We start from the raw sequence: 15,652 nt of genomic DNA on the forward strand, positions 1-15,652 counted from the left end.
TGGGCCCCAGTGCAGAGCGTGTACTTGGAGGCCACTGAGAGCAAGGTAGACCAGATCTGGAAGGAAGGTCCCGACAACTGGTCAGAAGCACTTTGGTGGACCAGAATTAGGGACAAAGAATCAGCAAGCAAGAGATGAAACTCAGCCAGGTGACCATCATCAGGGGTAGCTATATGACGAGACAGAGGGTGCCACAGAGGAGCAAAGAAGCTCACTCCCCAGGATTCTGTCAACAAGAACCAAGTCCTGGTTTAGGCAGGTGACTAGCATTAGTGATGTGTGACAGCTGGAAACAGGGGCTTGGTTTAGGAAGAATCTCAGTTACAGAGAGTAGGAGCAAGGTGGGGCCCCATTTCAGAGGAACGGGGCTGATCACTGTTCTGTTTAGATAAGTAGAATGTCGGAGGGGAGTCCCTATTTCCCTCACCTGTCTTGCTACAGGCACTTCTAGAGTAGTGCTTCAGAAGTTCCCTAGCTGAGAGTAGGCAGGTAGGTTTGATTTGAGGGTGTGGGTGGCAAAAGTAACAGAAAGACCATTTACTGCATACTAAAACCCACAGTCTCCAAACCTGCTTTTCAGCGATAAAAGTTAATATTTGGGTCTTTATTGCTTCCACTTCTGCATCTACTCAAGTGGTTCTAAAGTTGAAGTTGGAGAATTGATTAATCATCAACCCTAATACCCCAACAGCAGAGGACATGGCTTCAGTTTCTAAACTAGATTTCAAGGGCCCAGCAGGCCAGCAGGAGAAAGCGGGGCTGACTTTTTCACGGGAGAACCTCCTTGGATTACTGCATGACTGGGCCCCGATTCAGTCTCAAGAGCTTACAGCAGGGCTGAGCCTGAAATGTGGGATCAGGGAGCCCCCGCTCGGAGAACTCAGAGAAGGAGATGGGCAGGGGGTCTCAAAGATAGGCAGGGCATGAGGCTAATCTCAGAATAATGGATCGCCCATATGTACAGAGTAATCTCTCCCAGAATTTCTCACGAGTAAGTTTTTCTTTGGGTGCCTGCACAGTGATCTGGCCTCTCTTCCATAGGAATGAATTAAGACCTATCTACTCTCATAGTCATGACTGTTGCTACATGCATTGTTGTCGCCTGTCAGGTCGAGTTCAGGGTCATATTCAGCCTCTAATACATACAGTTTTTTCTTTCTTTTTATTAACATATCATGTATTATTTGTTTCAGGGGTACAGGTCTGTAGTTTTATATACACACACAAATGCACACACACCCTATGTCCATATTTATTTTGCAAAAAAAAAAAAGTGTATTGAGTTTGTGACTCTAGCTGAATGAGGAACATACAACAAAATTTGTGACTAAAGAAAAAATGTGCTTTGTACAAGTTTAACCAAAGCAGAATTTTGACAGGAGCTATGAAGACTTTTGAGTAACAGGGAGAGGCAACACAATACAGCAGGAGAGACAGTAGGTAGGCTTCAGCCCTGGCCGTGTAACTTGTAAGCTGGCGGCCTTTGGCAAACCGTCCTTCTTTTATAAGTCTCATTTTTCTCACTGGTAAAATTATAATACGAATGTCTTACTCAAAAAGAGCCCGGAAAGTGACATGTCTAAATATTTGTGAAAAGAACTGGCGTAACACCCAGAAACACAGGATATACCCAATTCTCTTGATTTCACTCTGAATTGTGTTTTTAGCTTAAATTATTTTGGGAATAATTAGCATTCTTATTTCACTTTTTTCTTGTTCAACTAAAATGCGAGTCTCCCAAGGAATGAGTTTAGACTGTCTCCATGACAGGAGTGCAGGGACTGTTTTCAGTGTTTTGTTTGATTTGGAATTACAGAGCTCAATTAGGAATTAAGGTAAGCACAGGGACAGAGCTATTAAGGAAATTAGAAGGGAACAGTCCTGGAATGTGGCAACTCCTGTTTGATTTTAAGTGTAAGTTAAATATTAATTTTTCTAAAAAAAAACCCTCTTTCACCATGGAGGTTTTTTTTTTTTCTTACGATAGATTGTTGGTGGCTTGCCTCTCACACTAACTTATTTGGAGGAAAAAAAAAGTCTTCAGATGATCCTATTTGCGTAAGAAAAAAGTCTTCCAAATAGCTCTCTTGTTGCCAGCATTAAGAGCAGCTGAACAGGGTTGGGTTGTTGCATAGTGAGAATTATTCCTTTCATTCTAAAGGAATCAAAGATATTCGGGGCAAGCAAGAGCCCTGGTTACACATGATCAAAATAAGTAAATATTAGATTTGCTTATGGAAAGTGTTGATTAAGTCTCCTGCTGAAGTCTGAGGACACTTTTTATTGTTCCCATCGTGATTTTGAAGAGAGAAGTCAGCTTTGAAAAACCATGCTGATTTGGAGAAAATAAGAAGCATCTGAGGATCTCCTCTTTTCTGAATTCCTTTCTGCTGTTGGAGGTTCCCTGAAGCAAGTGGGTATGATGATGCTGTCAACTTGCAAACAGAAGTCAAAAGGAAATTCAAGCTTCTGTCAAGATTCATTCCAAATATAATAAAAAAGGAAGTGATTGAATCCCTTTTAAAGCTTTTGGATGGATTCTCTTGTGCTTTGGCTGTTCTCTGACTTTGTAAGGAATGGGGAACAAAAGCAAAATTGCACTCTCCCAGTTCATACCCATCTTAGCAGACACTCCAATATCTGCCACTTCCAGTGGCTCCCTTTTCCACATCATCTTTTTTTTTCTCTTACTTTCCTGCATTTTTCTTTCTTTTCCCTTTCTTAAAAAATTCACAAAGCTACCAGCATCCGGTGCTCCGTGACATGAAGCATGCATGTTTTACATTTCAGTACATAAAATGAATCATGCTACTCCTGCCACTGCCTATCTGTGTGACCTGTGGGCCTCAGGTAAAAAAGCTCTTGAGTTAGAGGGGTGTTGGAAGGCTTGCACTGAGGGCTTTCACGGTTCCTTTTATAGAAAACTGAACAGGGAACCTGGTAAGTTTCTTGTCAATATCACGGTAGATTTATGAATGAGAGTACCCTGTCTATATTTAGAACGAACAGGGTGGACTTGTAACTATCATGAGAACAAACAAGGTGTTCCCTTCTCTTTGGTTACTATCTTGTGTATAACATTTCTCCACACCTGGGATTTGTGAGCCTCCTTAAGTAGCCCCCTGCAGGAGCCCAGTCATGTAGCCCTCCCTGTCTCTCCTTGCCTCGCCTTGCCTGTCCCTTACTCACTACCTTGTATTATAGTTCCATATACGAAGTTTGTCTCCTATACAACATTGTGAGCTTCCAGGGATAAGAACCATGGCTTATTCATCTCCTCCTTCCCCTAGAATACCTAATTGAGAGTAGGCATCCAAAGATAGGAATGTAATTGACATTTATAAAATGATGTGGAAATGACACAGAATGTAGAATCTATAGCAGAGCCTCCCGGCACTTTATCCCCAATCACACAGGAGGACTTCCTAGCCTAGTGTGCTTCCAGAACCTTCCACAAGTGCACTGATGACTCTGGACTCTTGAGTCTTATCTGAAAAGAGAGACAATCCCTAGAGAAAAAGTCTGGGTGGATGACCCAAGTGCAAATTCTGACATACTGAACATTCAAAGCATTCAGTACACACTCAGCTCCAAATTGGAGCTTTTCCACCAGTGAGATGAGCCAGAATGAGTGACGTTTGGTGGAGAAAAATAATAACAGCATGATTCTTTGGTGTCCCTTGGAATTACAAAGCCAAGGCTGTTCATGGTCAGAGTGGTCAAACCCAACAAAATGAACGAAGGAATGAGCATAAAACTCCGGCAACCTCCTCAGCATAGTGGGGATTCCACACGAAAGACTTTTTTTGAACATTATATCAACTACATGAGAGGTGTGGCTCTTTCCCATCCCCCTTCCCCCTTGCTCACCATCCCAGTGGCCAAGGAGACTTTGGGGAAATTGCCACAGGCACTAGAACACAGGAATGCCTTCAGGAGGCAGGTTGGAGGAGTCAAGGATCCAGTGAGTAAGCTCTCCGGAATCTCTGTGAGAGTTTGGAGCCAAGAACAGGAAAGAGGGGAACACTGTGGCTCAGTTATGAAAGAGGAGAAGCAGGGCAACAGGAAAGCCTCCAGCGAAAGTTGTGCTGGAGTCTGGTAGCCTTTTCTTTCAGCATTCTCATCCCTCTTTATTTGCCTTTTTAACTCTTAAAATAAGAATTTATATATGAAGGGCGCCTGGGTGGCTCAGTTGAAGCGACTGCCTTCGGCTCAGGTCATGATCCTGGAGTCCCGGAATCGAGTCCCGCATCCGGCTCCCTGCTCAGCAGGGAGTCCGCTTCTCCCTCTGACCCAACCCCTCTCATGCTCTCTCTCTCTCTCTGTCTCAAATAAATAAATAAAATCTTTTAAAAAAAGAATTTACATATGAAAACATTTGATGTGTTGGGACCTTTGTCTGTTGTAGGAATGCGGAAACGGGAGGCTCAGCTGCACAAGGTCACACAGTCGGTACACTAACAGGCAGACTGTAAAGACAGTCTCACCTTCTTCCAAAGGTTCTCTAGGTCCTGTGATACGACCTGTGCACAGAAAGGTGGGCTATTTTGCTTCGCTCTTGCCCCTACCCCTGCTCCAATGCAGACACACACTCCTGCAACGTGGGGTGCGAAGGCAAGGGAGGGACCCTTCCTATGGGAAGGAGCAGCAAGCTTTTGATTCCATAGGCCCAGGACTGAGTAGTTCCCTTTGCCTTTTCACAGTTCTATACACTTGAACTCACCTCTCGCCTTTCTCCTCAAGTCTCCGCACCTGGGCCAATTGGTCCCCTGGTGCTTTCCTCCCAGCCTGAGATGGCGCTTCAGTGCTTCCTCTGAAGGTGAAAGACTGCAAACTACGGTCATGCACGAATTCCAGAAAATGATTAGAATCTTAACCTCACTAAGCCGGGTTTCCCTCCTCTCTATAAAGGGAGTATTCCCAACCATTCTGCCACGCGCAAGGGAGCCCACGTGGAAAGCTCTCGCCCCAGGCTGGCCTCAAGCGGCGCCCGCTCTCTGGCTGGCACTGGGCGGTGCGGCGCCTGGCGTGCGGGCGGCGAGGTCCAGGCCTGCAGGGCGCGCGCTGAACGCCGGCGAGCGGCTCGCGGAGGCTCGGGCAGCAGGAGGAGCGTGTGAGCTGTGGGCGTCCCTTTAAGAGCGGCCGGCCGACCGACCCGGCCTCCGCCTCTCAGTCCGCTGAGCGCCGGCGGTCACCTGGGGCTCGCGGGGCAGCCGGATCGCGGCGGGGCCGGCGCTCTCACCGCGGAGGTGGGAGACGGGGCCCTGACGCCAGGTGCCGGGAGCCGTCTTGGTGCGTGGCCGTCCCGCGCCTCTCCGCGCCGGAGGATGCGGGAGCGCATCTGGGCGCCGCTGCCGCCGCTGCTGCTGCTGCTGTTGCTCCCGCCGCCACTGTGGGGCGGCCCCCCGGACAGCCCGCGCCCGGAGCTGCCGCGCGAGCCCGGGCCTCTGCAGCCCTTCGACCTGCTCTACGCTAGCGGCGTGGCCGCCTACTACAGCGAGGACTACGAGCAAGCGGTGCGCGACTTGGAAGCGGCGCTGCGCAGCCACTGGCGCCTGCGGGAGGTCCGAGCGCGCTGCGCCCGCCACTGCGCCGCGCGCCGCCCGCTCGCGCCCCCCGGCGCCGGCCCCGCGGCCGAGCTTCCTTTCTTCCGCGCGCTGCTGCAGCGGGCGCGCTGCTACCGCAGCTGCCAGACCCAGCGCCTGGGGGGCCCCGCGTCCCGCCACCGCGTCAGCGAGGATGTGCGCAGCGACTTCCAGCGCAGAGTGCCCTACAACTACCTGCAGCGAGCCTACATCAAGGTACGCAGAGCGCACAGCTAACGCCCCCTGAGACTCCGGGACGCGCTCTCGAGCCCTCCCCACCGCCCCAGTCCCTGAGCCGGCGCTCTGCTCATTACCCTTTCAGTGTGGGTCTCCTTGAACCTGTCCCGTGTTTGTGCATGTAGGTATCTGGTGGCCCAGGCTCTGTAACAAACACTAGGTGGAACCTGCGTAAGCCATTAGCTCCTTGGGCATCAACTTGTCTCATGAAGAGGACTGCATTGGTAAGATGATGCTTAAGGTGCCCATTCAGCACTAATTTTTGAGGCTTTGCCGGAGCTGGGTCTAGTATAAGGTCTTCTCTCGCTCCATTTCTTGGTCTAAGCTCATCCCCGTTTCTCTTCCTTCTCCACTCCCTCATCCCTCCTACACTTCAGTCTGCACCTTTATTCTGAAAGTTTACAAGAGAACATCCTCATAAAGCAGAGTTAAAAGTTGACTTGCTCTGGAACAAATTTGTTATTCTCTGTTCTCCCCTGCACCTACAGAACAGTAAAGATCAAAACTTAAAGAGAACGTGTAGTGGGAGAGGTGAATCTGTGTGAGGCAAACTCTCTGCAGGTATCTACCCAAGTGCTGACTTTGCCTCCTTTAGTAGAGGGCTTCTGATTTCTGGAGGTAAGTATTGGAGTGAGTTATTTGACATCAGATGCCCGGTACTGTCCTTTGGGTTTTATTTTGTGTGTGGCGGGGAGGGGACTCAACCCACCTGAAGTTAGTGTCAGGAGGTACACGGTGTATATTGGTATTTTTGCAACTTCGGAGATCTATCTGGATGCTTCACAGAGGGAATTTAGTCTGTGTTTCTGGAAAACCCCCTCTCCCAGTCCATGTTGCTCTGAACTTTTACTTTCTCCCCCAACCCCCACTTTCTGGCTTTTTATGTCAATAGATCAGTGTCTCGTCTACATCTGCTGAATTGGCAGCTTTGTGGGGTGCCCCCCCTTAGCTTTAGCCAATAGACCAGGCTGTATTTCTAGGGTAGCAAAAATACACACCATGTACAGATCCATGTGCACACCATCCTACAAAGTCTGTGCTCTGGTGGGAAGGAGACTGGACATGTGCAGTCTTTTGTGGAGTTCAGGAAATCACAACTGAGACTAACTCTTAAGTCCCAGTAATAGGGCTGAGGGGCTGGGGCTCACTAGACTAATATCTTGGGTAAGAAATAAGGATCAAGCCTGAATCCTTTCCAGGATTTGTCTCCTGCTTGTTTTTGCCTCTTGATGAATTTGCTAAACCATGCATTAAGTATAAATCTGATCTTTTTTGGTTGAATGGCCTAATTTTTGGTGGTCTTAGAGAAATCATTCAATAGCAGAGAGGGTGGAGACCTTAAGTACCTGACAGCAGAATATATCCTGAGCCAGTTCCCGGGATAGAACATGGGTGGTCGAGTTTGGTCCCAATAGCCCAGTCTTCCCCGGAGTCTCAGATGTGAGGTTGGCAGTCCTGCTGATAGTTCTGTCACACATCTTGGAGAGATTTTCATTTCTCATTCTTCTCCAATCTTATAAATAACTATGAGGTAACTCTTATAATGTGGGTTTCTTTAGTTCTGTAATTAAGCTCGCATCGCTGTTAATGCTACGTTGATCAGTCATTCTGCTTCAGTCCCCCGGTCAGAGGTCAAAGAAGGTGAAGATACACGTTTTAGATGCCTCAGAGTTTTACAGTGAATTGGTTATAGGAATTAGTCACTCATGGGCACCTCTGTGGGTGAACTGTTAGGTATGATCTCATAAACCAACATAGTTTAAGAAGTTCTCCCCAAAATATGTGAACCCATGTGCTAATTTCTGTTTGACCAGCAGTGTTTCTAAGAACAGAGCAAGTCTCTTCTAATAAGCAGAGCTTCTTGCATCTACATAATTGATAATCTCTTAAGGAGGAGATATTTGTATTTCTTTGGAAATTCATTTCTGATGATTGAGTGTGTAGGAGTGTCTCCGTGAACACGTAAGAAGGTGTACCATGGTTCTTCCCTCCCCTCTCCCAAGAACTCCACAGTTTCAGTCTCTGCTTGGCTTCCTGGGAATTTTAATCATAAACACATGCACGTACGCACGCACCCATGCATGCAGATACCATCCTTTGAGAGTAAAACCAAATTCTCAAATAACAACAGAGTACTGTCAGGCTCTGACAAGTATGGATTCAGAAGTGTTTGCTCCCTGGTGATAGAATGTGGAGTTCCCTGGACATGCTCAGATATGAGCATGGCCCCTCATGTTGTTGAATTACTTTGGACCTCAGCGATCCATTTGCTCTTGAAAAGGATAATCCTGGGCCACGTTGAATTCAATGAGGAGTTTGCAGCCAGAATTCAAGCACTGTGAATCCTATGATACAGTCGGAACTAGTGGGCTTCCTAGAGATAAGGAAGCACAGTTATTCTCATGTTAGGATTTACCAGCTGTAGAGGCTTTCCGGAGCTGCGCTTCCCCCACCAGATCCCAGTTAGTGAGCCACTGATGGAAGCAGATCCTTTCTACTGGTGTGTTGGAGAGGAAGATGTATTGAGAATTATGAAATCTGAGTCCCGACAAGTTCCATTTCTCATTTCACTGATGAGGAAAGGGAGAGCTGGAGAGGGAAAGGGGCTCATTCAGTGTTGCGTATTTAAGGGCAGAGCCAACGTGATTTGATGAAATGAGCCCAGGAGTGATAGTTGGGAGTCTGGCCTTTGTCAGTAACTGACGCCCGTGGCTGTGCTGTGCCCACTGCCCCCACTGGGTCGCCTCAGGTCCCAGGGAATGCTGCAGTCCCCAGGGCTATGCTTCAGCCGGATTTGGACAGCTCCAGGGATGAGTAGGTCCTTGTCCTGTGGTGTGATAGACACTCACTGTGTTTATCTTAAGTTCTGCTCTGTAGAATATTCCTTGAGAAATGGCACGTTGGGAATTTGTCTGGACAGCTATGGGGCAGTGGTCCTCCTTGGTTCCTAGCCCTGCCTTTCTGTTTAAACACAGGGTGAGACTCTTAAAACGTCGATTTTTATCATTTCAGATTGTACGATATAACTCATGCATGATTCATAGCCCAAAGCCCAAGATAGAATTTTCATCATCATATTCTCTGCTCAGAAACCTTCAGTGGTTTCTCCTTGCTGCCTTATAAAGCCCACATAGCCGAATGCAGCATCCACAGCCTGGCTCCCCCTTGGCTTTCATGGTGCTGTCTCCCTGACTTGCCACACTCCCACCAGAGGGAACACGACTGCTTGGTCTTCTGTACCTGATACTTTTGCCTACCTGGGTTTTGTTTATTCTCTGGGAGGCAGGTGGGCTCTGGCATGAAATTTACCTCCTCAGGCTCTGGCTGTGTGACCGTGAACACATTACATGAACTTTCTGTGGTTTGCTTCCTCCATGTGCAACATGGGGAGATAATAGGACTTACTTGACTGGCTTAGGTGAGATTTAAGAGAAGACTTATGTAAGGTACTCAGGACAGGGCCTAGTTCCCAAAAAAACAATGGAGACCTGTTTCTTCTTCTTACTAGTTACAGCAGTAGATTTTTCCTTCTCTTGCTGTACATGTTCAAATGGTAACTCTCCTAACACAAATATACCTGTCTCTGTGAGGCCCTCCTTCACGCCCTCTGCAACTCCCACAAGAACACCCTTTCTGCCTCCTTTGAATGTCCACAGCAAGGAATCTCTTCCTCTCGTAACATGTTTCATTTTTAACTTTGTTTTTTGAGAATTCATGTATTTGCCTATCACTTACGTGAGCTCCTTGACATTAAAGAACTTACTCACTTTTTTATCTCCCAAAGTGGGAGTTTCCAGATGGGGTACCATAGGTCTGAGTTGGTCCTCAGCATCTATACTCCCCCCAGATATCTAAAACAGAGAGCAGTAGCAGTAAAAGGTCAGTGTATGTTTGTTGAATGAGTAATAGCTTGGTTTCTTGTGTCTGAAATATTGTGGAGAAAGGTCTCTGAGTGGTGGCAGGAGGTGTTCTCACCCTAGTTATTCGGTTTCCTGGCTGATCAGACACAGGAGAAAGTTAAAGAAAGACTAGATTCCTTGACTTCTCACTCTTCTACTTGTAAGTTCTGGCTAATGTTGTAGAACTCTGTTCCTTTCCCCTCCATCTTTCTTTCCAATTTAATTACTATTTAACACTGTGCTTCAGAAAACCCTGGACGCATTGTGCCTGCTTTATGTACATTTGTTGAATTTAAACAAATGTAAAAAGAGAGTTTTTTCCCTTATCTCTGTGCTTGATCACCAGGAATACTTGGACAGTGACTGTTTTTCTCCCACTGTTCCCAGCCATTCAATAAAAAAACAAAACAAAACAAAAAGCGAAAAACAACTGGCGCTTATTTATTTTTTTTACTTAAAACCGGTTTGCCCCTGCCTGTTTTGTTTCTGAGTTGGTGCTTTGGGCCATTTGACCTTTGTTTTTCTTCTCAGGATTAAAGGGGGGGAGAGGAGAGGAAATAGCAATTAAGTTAGGCAATCCTATCTCCCTCCTGAAGTCATCTCCCTAAACTCCCTTTTTCTTGACCATAATCTATTTTATTAGTGGTTTCTAGAAAAGAAAAGTAAACTCAAGGAACTTTCTCACTTTTAATCTGTTTTATCAACTTCTTTTTCTTTCTAGATGAATGCCTTAACAAAACAAAAAATGGAAACCCTAGGTCACAACTGTTAGTTCAGAGTAAAAACCTTTTTTGTATCCCATTTTCCAGTCTCTTTTTTTTTATCTATATGTGGACTATGTACATTTTATCCCCAAATTATATCAAATAAGAAGTTGACTTTATGTCTTCTTGAAATAGCTGAAATAGCTGTTCTGAAATTATCCGAGGGATTATTTCCTCGGGGATGAGGCTTCCCCCCGCCCCCCACAATTGAGACTTTTTTTATGCTTGAGTCATCAAATTCTACTAGTACCATCTTTCTGTCCCATTTCTTGGGACGGGAACATGGGAGATTGTTTGTCTAGCAGCTTTTAGGTCATCTGAGCCAAGGAATCAGAATCTTAGTCATCTCCCAGAGGGGGCTGGCTATTTGGAGGCCCTGTCAGCTCGTAAGCGTTCATCCATTGAGATTACAAATAGTACGTGCCACAGGAGCTTTAAAATTCAATTTGATGAGAGTAGCAAGTGCTTATAAATTTTCTCCGTAGTCGGGTGAATCAGAGATTCCCTATAGGTTTTAATAAAAGAAAGCAATAAATTGTCTCTCTTCACAGATCCCATCTCTGAGCATCCAGTGTATTCTGTCGCTATTGTTATTTGCTCACTGATAAACTCCAAAGGGATAGCTGTGTGGAATTCTTTTGGGAACGTTTAATAAAATGTCGGCTTGCTTCATGGGGGGATCTTGACACGTTCTGGAAGGTGGGTGGGTTCACCTAAAATGAAAATTTGCTATAATGTTCCTTTGTATTGCCAAGGAATTGAGTAAACTGGATTTCTTAGAATCACTTACACATCTTAGAGCTGGGAGAGAGGGTAAGTATTGTGGTGTAGCAAGGGCGACAAGTAGTATTGATTGGAACTATATAATGCTACAGCTTGAAGGACCCTTAGTGATCATGAAGTCTGTCCCTGTCACCTAATACCTGATGACACTGGCCTCAGGTTCCATGCCAAATCAAGAAGAGTCAGTAGGTGGAGCTGAGTGCAGAAGGTAAGTGTTCTAATTTATGGCCAGTGTTCTTTCCAGACTCTATGCAATGGGCATGGCTACCTCCCGAAGGGCGGTCTGGTGAATCCGTGGTGTAGCCGAGACCTGCAGTGGACCTGTTGCCTTCAGAGATGGAGCAGACACAAGACAGAGCAGACACTGGACTGCCCTGCCCACCCTGCATTTTCATTCACATGATACATAGGCCACTCAGCCAAGAGTCATAGTTGTCTGGTGGAAAATTTTGCATTTCTCATTAGGAAAAGTAATTTCTCCTGTCTTTTTTTTCCATTCAGCTTTTCTCCTGTAATTCTTTCTCTGTCCTTTTATCCATCCCTCCTTTGCTGCTGTCTGACTTCCTAGCCATGTAATTTCCATGAGAGCTAACCCTCACTTGCCAAATGGCCCAAACACATCTTTAAAAAAGTGATTTGGTATGCTTTTGTGCTGAGTGTATGATTTTTGGTTTTCAGGATTGAGGAGGGTTGCAGACTGTTGTTGGAAGAAGCTGGCTTCACTTGACCACACCCCTTTCTGCTTTACTTTGTTTTCTATACTTATTTCTCTTTCTGCCTCTCTTCCCTGATTCCTTGTCCTGTCAGTGATCCACACAGTGCAGTCACATCTGAAAAGGAGAAGGTTGAGGGGGTTGATAGAGGAGAGAGAAAGGCGGGTAGTGGGAGAGGTAATAGCAGGTTTCTGGCACTAATTAAATGAAGGCCATTGAGCCTCTTGTTTAATTTGATACACAGACATTGGCATCTAGTTCTATGAAACTTTTTAAATGTCTCTTTCCCCCATATGTCTTATGCAAGACTTGGGCATATGTTGGGAAGATGTACCTCTCCCCTCCAAGCTCCCCATCTTTCTGCAGCTGCTCACTGCCACATTCATGGAACATCAGTGTTCCAACCATCCCATTTTACAGATGGGAAAATAGAGCCTAAAGGAGAATCAAGTCGTCCAAATTTATCCAGCAATTTAATGGAAGAGCCAGGATTAGAACCCAAGAACCCTGAGTCTCACCTCTGTGACACTGCTGATGACCACTGTTTATATGTAAGACTCACAGTGAAAACATTAACTCAACCAAATTAAAGGGAAACACATCGTTTGCTAAATGGAATAAACCCGGAAAATAAAAGCTCCCTTATGCAGTGTTATTCCTTGAACTATTATTCTGCCTACTTCTGAGAAAAAACTCAGGAATAGGAACCTGGGTTAATGCTCTTCCCCAATAAGCCTAATGCAGATGAATGAGGCGAACACTCTTCTTTGGAAGGGAAATGAATAAGTGAGAGAGAGAGAGAGAGACCCAAAATGTCAGATTTTCCAGGAGTTCAGGGGTATCAGAATGATCCTACTGGAATTCATTATCTGCAAAGAGTGGATTCAGTTTTTGTGCAAGGGATGGGATACTGTTGAGGATTGCAGTGTAATTAGACTGGAACTCAGGAAGGGTCTGGAGAAAAGCAAGAGATGCAATGGAGTAAATAAATCCAAAGCAAAACAGAGAAACTGTTAACAAACCTTCAGTCACAGAAACGTTAAGTGAGCCAATTTTGATTACTTTTTCCTGCTTGAATGCTAAATTTTTAGCTCTTACTCTGCCAAGATCAATAGGCTTGTGTGAAGAAATCAACACATAATTAGGACTCCAGACACAGTGAATTACCTTAAAACCAGATTTGGCTGTCTTTAAAAGAATGACCTCAAGTTATGGTATCAAAGACTAACCCAGAAGACCATACTAATTATTTCCCCACTGAAGCAAGAACTATTTCTTAATAATATTTTTTACATTAAATCCAGGATCAACAATCAGTATCTGATTCTAGTATATGGCATTTAGAAATGGCACCAGGGACAGAGACCTTCACAGTCAATCATTGTTTCTATAGGATTGCCAAGGACTCACTAATGCCATGGAGTCTGCAGGGTTTCAGTAGACATTTAAGCTGGAGTTTCCAAATCTTGGCTTATTGATATTTTGGGATGAATAATTCTTTATTGTGATGGGCTGTCCTGTGCATTTTGGGATGGCAGCATCCATGGTTTTTGCCTACTAGAGAGCAGTAGCAACACACTCAAGCCCTCCCAGGTGTGACAAAAAAAATGTCTTCATACATTGCAAAATACCTCATGGGGGTCAAAATCACTGCATACCTAGAACCGCTGATTTAAATATTTAGCCATATTTTAGGTAACTGGACATTAAGGTGAGATAAGTCTAAATCAAGTTTTTGACAATACAGGCTAGATAGCCATGTGCTCACTGTCCAGGATATTTATGAAAATGACAATGTTTGGCTATAATTTGACACCTTTTATGAGGGGAAACCCATTGGAAATAAAGCTGCTTTCTCCAAGATGCAAATCACTTGGCTTATATCCTATAGCTGGCCCTCCCCTGTGGGTGCACTAATTCAGCTTGTATCTTGTATCACTGAACGTGATAGGACAGGTTGCTTTAGCAATACAAACTAACACTTTTTAGTTCTAAACTCCAGACTCCAGAATTAACTTACGTCTCTTTCTACTTGGAGTGTACCCAAACTTAATCATTTAAAAGTAATTCACTGCAACTCTTAGTTTTCTTGGGGTTAGCTGTGTGTCACACGTACTCTTAGAGAACAGCTTGACTCAAACCCTAAACAGAAGTCTGGAAAGTGGGGAATATAAATAAGAGGGTGTCAGAGAAAAGAAGAAATGACATAGAGATTGAGACAGAGAGAGAGTCAGAGGGTGTCTCAGTCTGTTCAGGCTGCTGTAAGAGAACACCACAAGCTGGGTGGCTTTTAAACAGCAAACATTTCTCTCTCCCGGTTCTGGAGGCTGCGAGGCCAACATCCTGGCACCCATGGATTCAATGTCTGGTGAGAGTCCTGCTTTGCTGTAACCTCACATGGTGGAAGGGGCCAGGAAGATTCCTAGGATCACTAATATAAGGTCACTAATCATACATGAGGACTCTGCCTTCATGACCTAATCACCTCCCAAATGCCCTCCTCCTGATACCATCACCTTGGGGACTAGGTTTCAACATAGGAGTTTCAGGAGGACACAAACATTCAGACCCCACCAAAGGGAGATACAGAGATAAAGGGAGAAAGATGGAGAGAGGATAGAAACAGTTAAGTAAGGGAAAACAAGAACAATGAAATCAAAAGTCCAGGCAGAGTCCCCCATGTGAAAGGATGCTGTATGAAGCAACATGTGGGTGTCACACGCTGACATCCATGCTGTCCTAGAACCAGTCATTTGGAAACATATTGGTTGTTCTTCAGTCCTGCGATGCTATAGGCCCCATTCTCAGTAAAGACGTTTCTGCTTTGAGCCTAGGGTAGAAGGGCCACTGAGTTTCCTCAGTGACACACAGAAAGAAGGCATCCCTTTGGGGGAGATTCTACATGCACAGCACTGAATAATCACCAAATGATATGATCCCTTTCAAATAAGTAAATGCCACAGGAAACCAAACGAGAGAGAGTCTTATTAAAAATGTTCACTTTAAAAAAAAAAAGTTCACTTTTAATTTACGTGAAACTACGCTGGTTTCCCAATCAGCAATTAAATAATTTTCCAAGCTCTCTGAGGAGATGTGAAGATGAAGAAAACATCTTCTGTACCTTCAAGTAGGTCATAGTTCATTGAGGGAAATTAGTGTGTATCCAGTTACAGTGTGAATCCCTCAGAGGAGAAACATGATACTCCTGTGTGATTATGTGGGAGCAGTTCGGGGGTGTTCTGTATCAGAACGATGGAATAGATAGGAAGAAGACAGAGTTTAAAGATTTGTGGCATGTGAGGAATACCATTTAGGAAAGACTGGTAATTTAAACTTTGAGATAGGAAAACAGGACTACGAAAGAAAAACTGTTGGAAGCAGAGTTGGTAGAAAAGCTGGAGAATTAATTGAATCCAGAGTACTGGTTGTTTTAAGAATACATTTGATTGATCATAGGTTTTAAAAGAATGTGTACTGGTCTGAGGCTTGAAAAAATCAATATATGGTAGTATACAAAATGCTACCTTTTAGGAAATTTTGCTAATAATTACAGTTATAAAATACACTGCCTCAAGGCTAAGTACAGTGAATTGCGGTTTCAGTGACTTTCTAAGTTTGTTAAGGGCAACATCATTTTTCCACTTGAGGTTTCTTTGAAATCCTAGGATAAC

The 15,652-nt window shown here is 44.9% G+C and overlaps 1 protein-coding gene across 1 annotated transcript in view; it reads left to right on the forward strand.

Annotated features, from left to right (window-relative positions):
* The first annotated feature begins 5,327 nt into the window (after window positions 1-5,327).
* P3H2 (prolyl 3-hydroxylase 2) overlaps window positions 5,328-15,652 on the forward strand; it is a 149,571-nt gene continuing 139,246 nt past the window's right edge. Inside the window, exon 1 of the mRNA XM_028101107.2 lies at window positions 5,328-5,801. Coding sequence (XP_027956908.1) covers window positions 5,328-5,801 — 474 coding nt within the window. The remainder of the gene's footprint in view (window positions 5,802-15,652) is intronic.

The sequence above is a fragment of the Eumetopias jubatus genome, unplaced genomic scaffold (assembly GCF_037043125.1).
Source record: "Eumetopias jubatus isolate StellerSeaLion01/CBP00866 unplaced genomic scaffold, mEumJub1_p1.0 scaffold_1, whole genome shotgun sequence".
Lineage (NCBI taxonomy): Eukaryota > Metazoa > Chordata > Mammalia > Carnivora > Otariidae > Eumetopias > Eumetopias jubatus.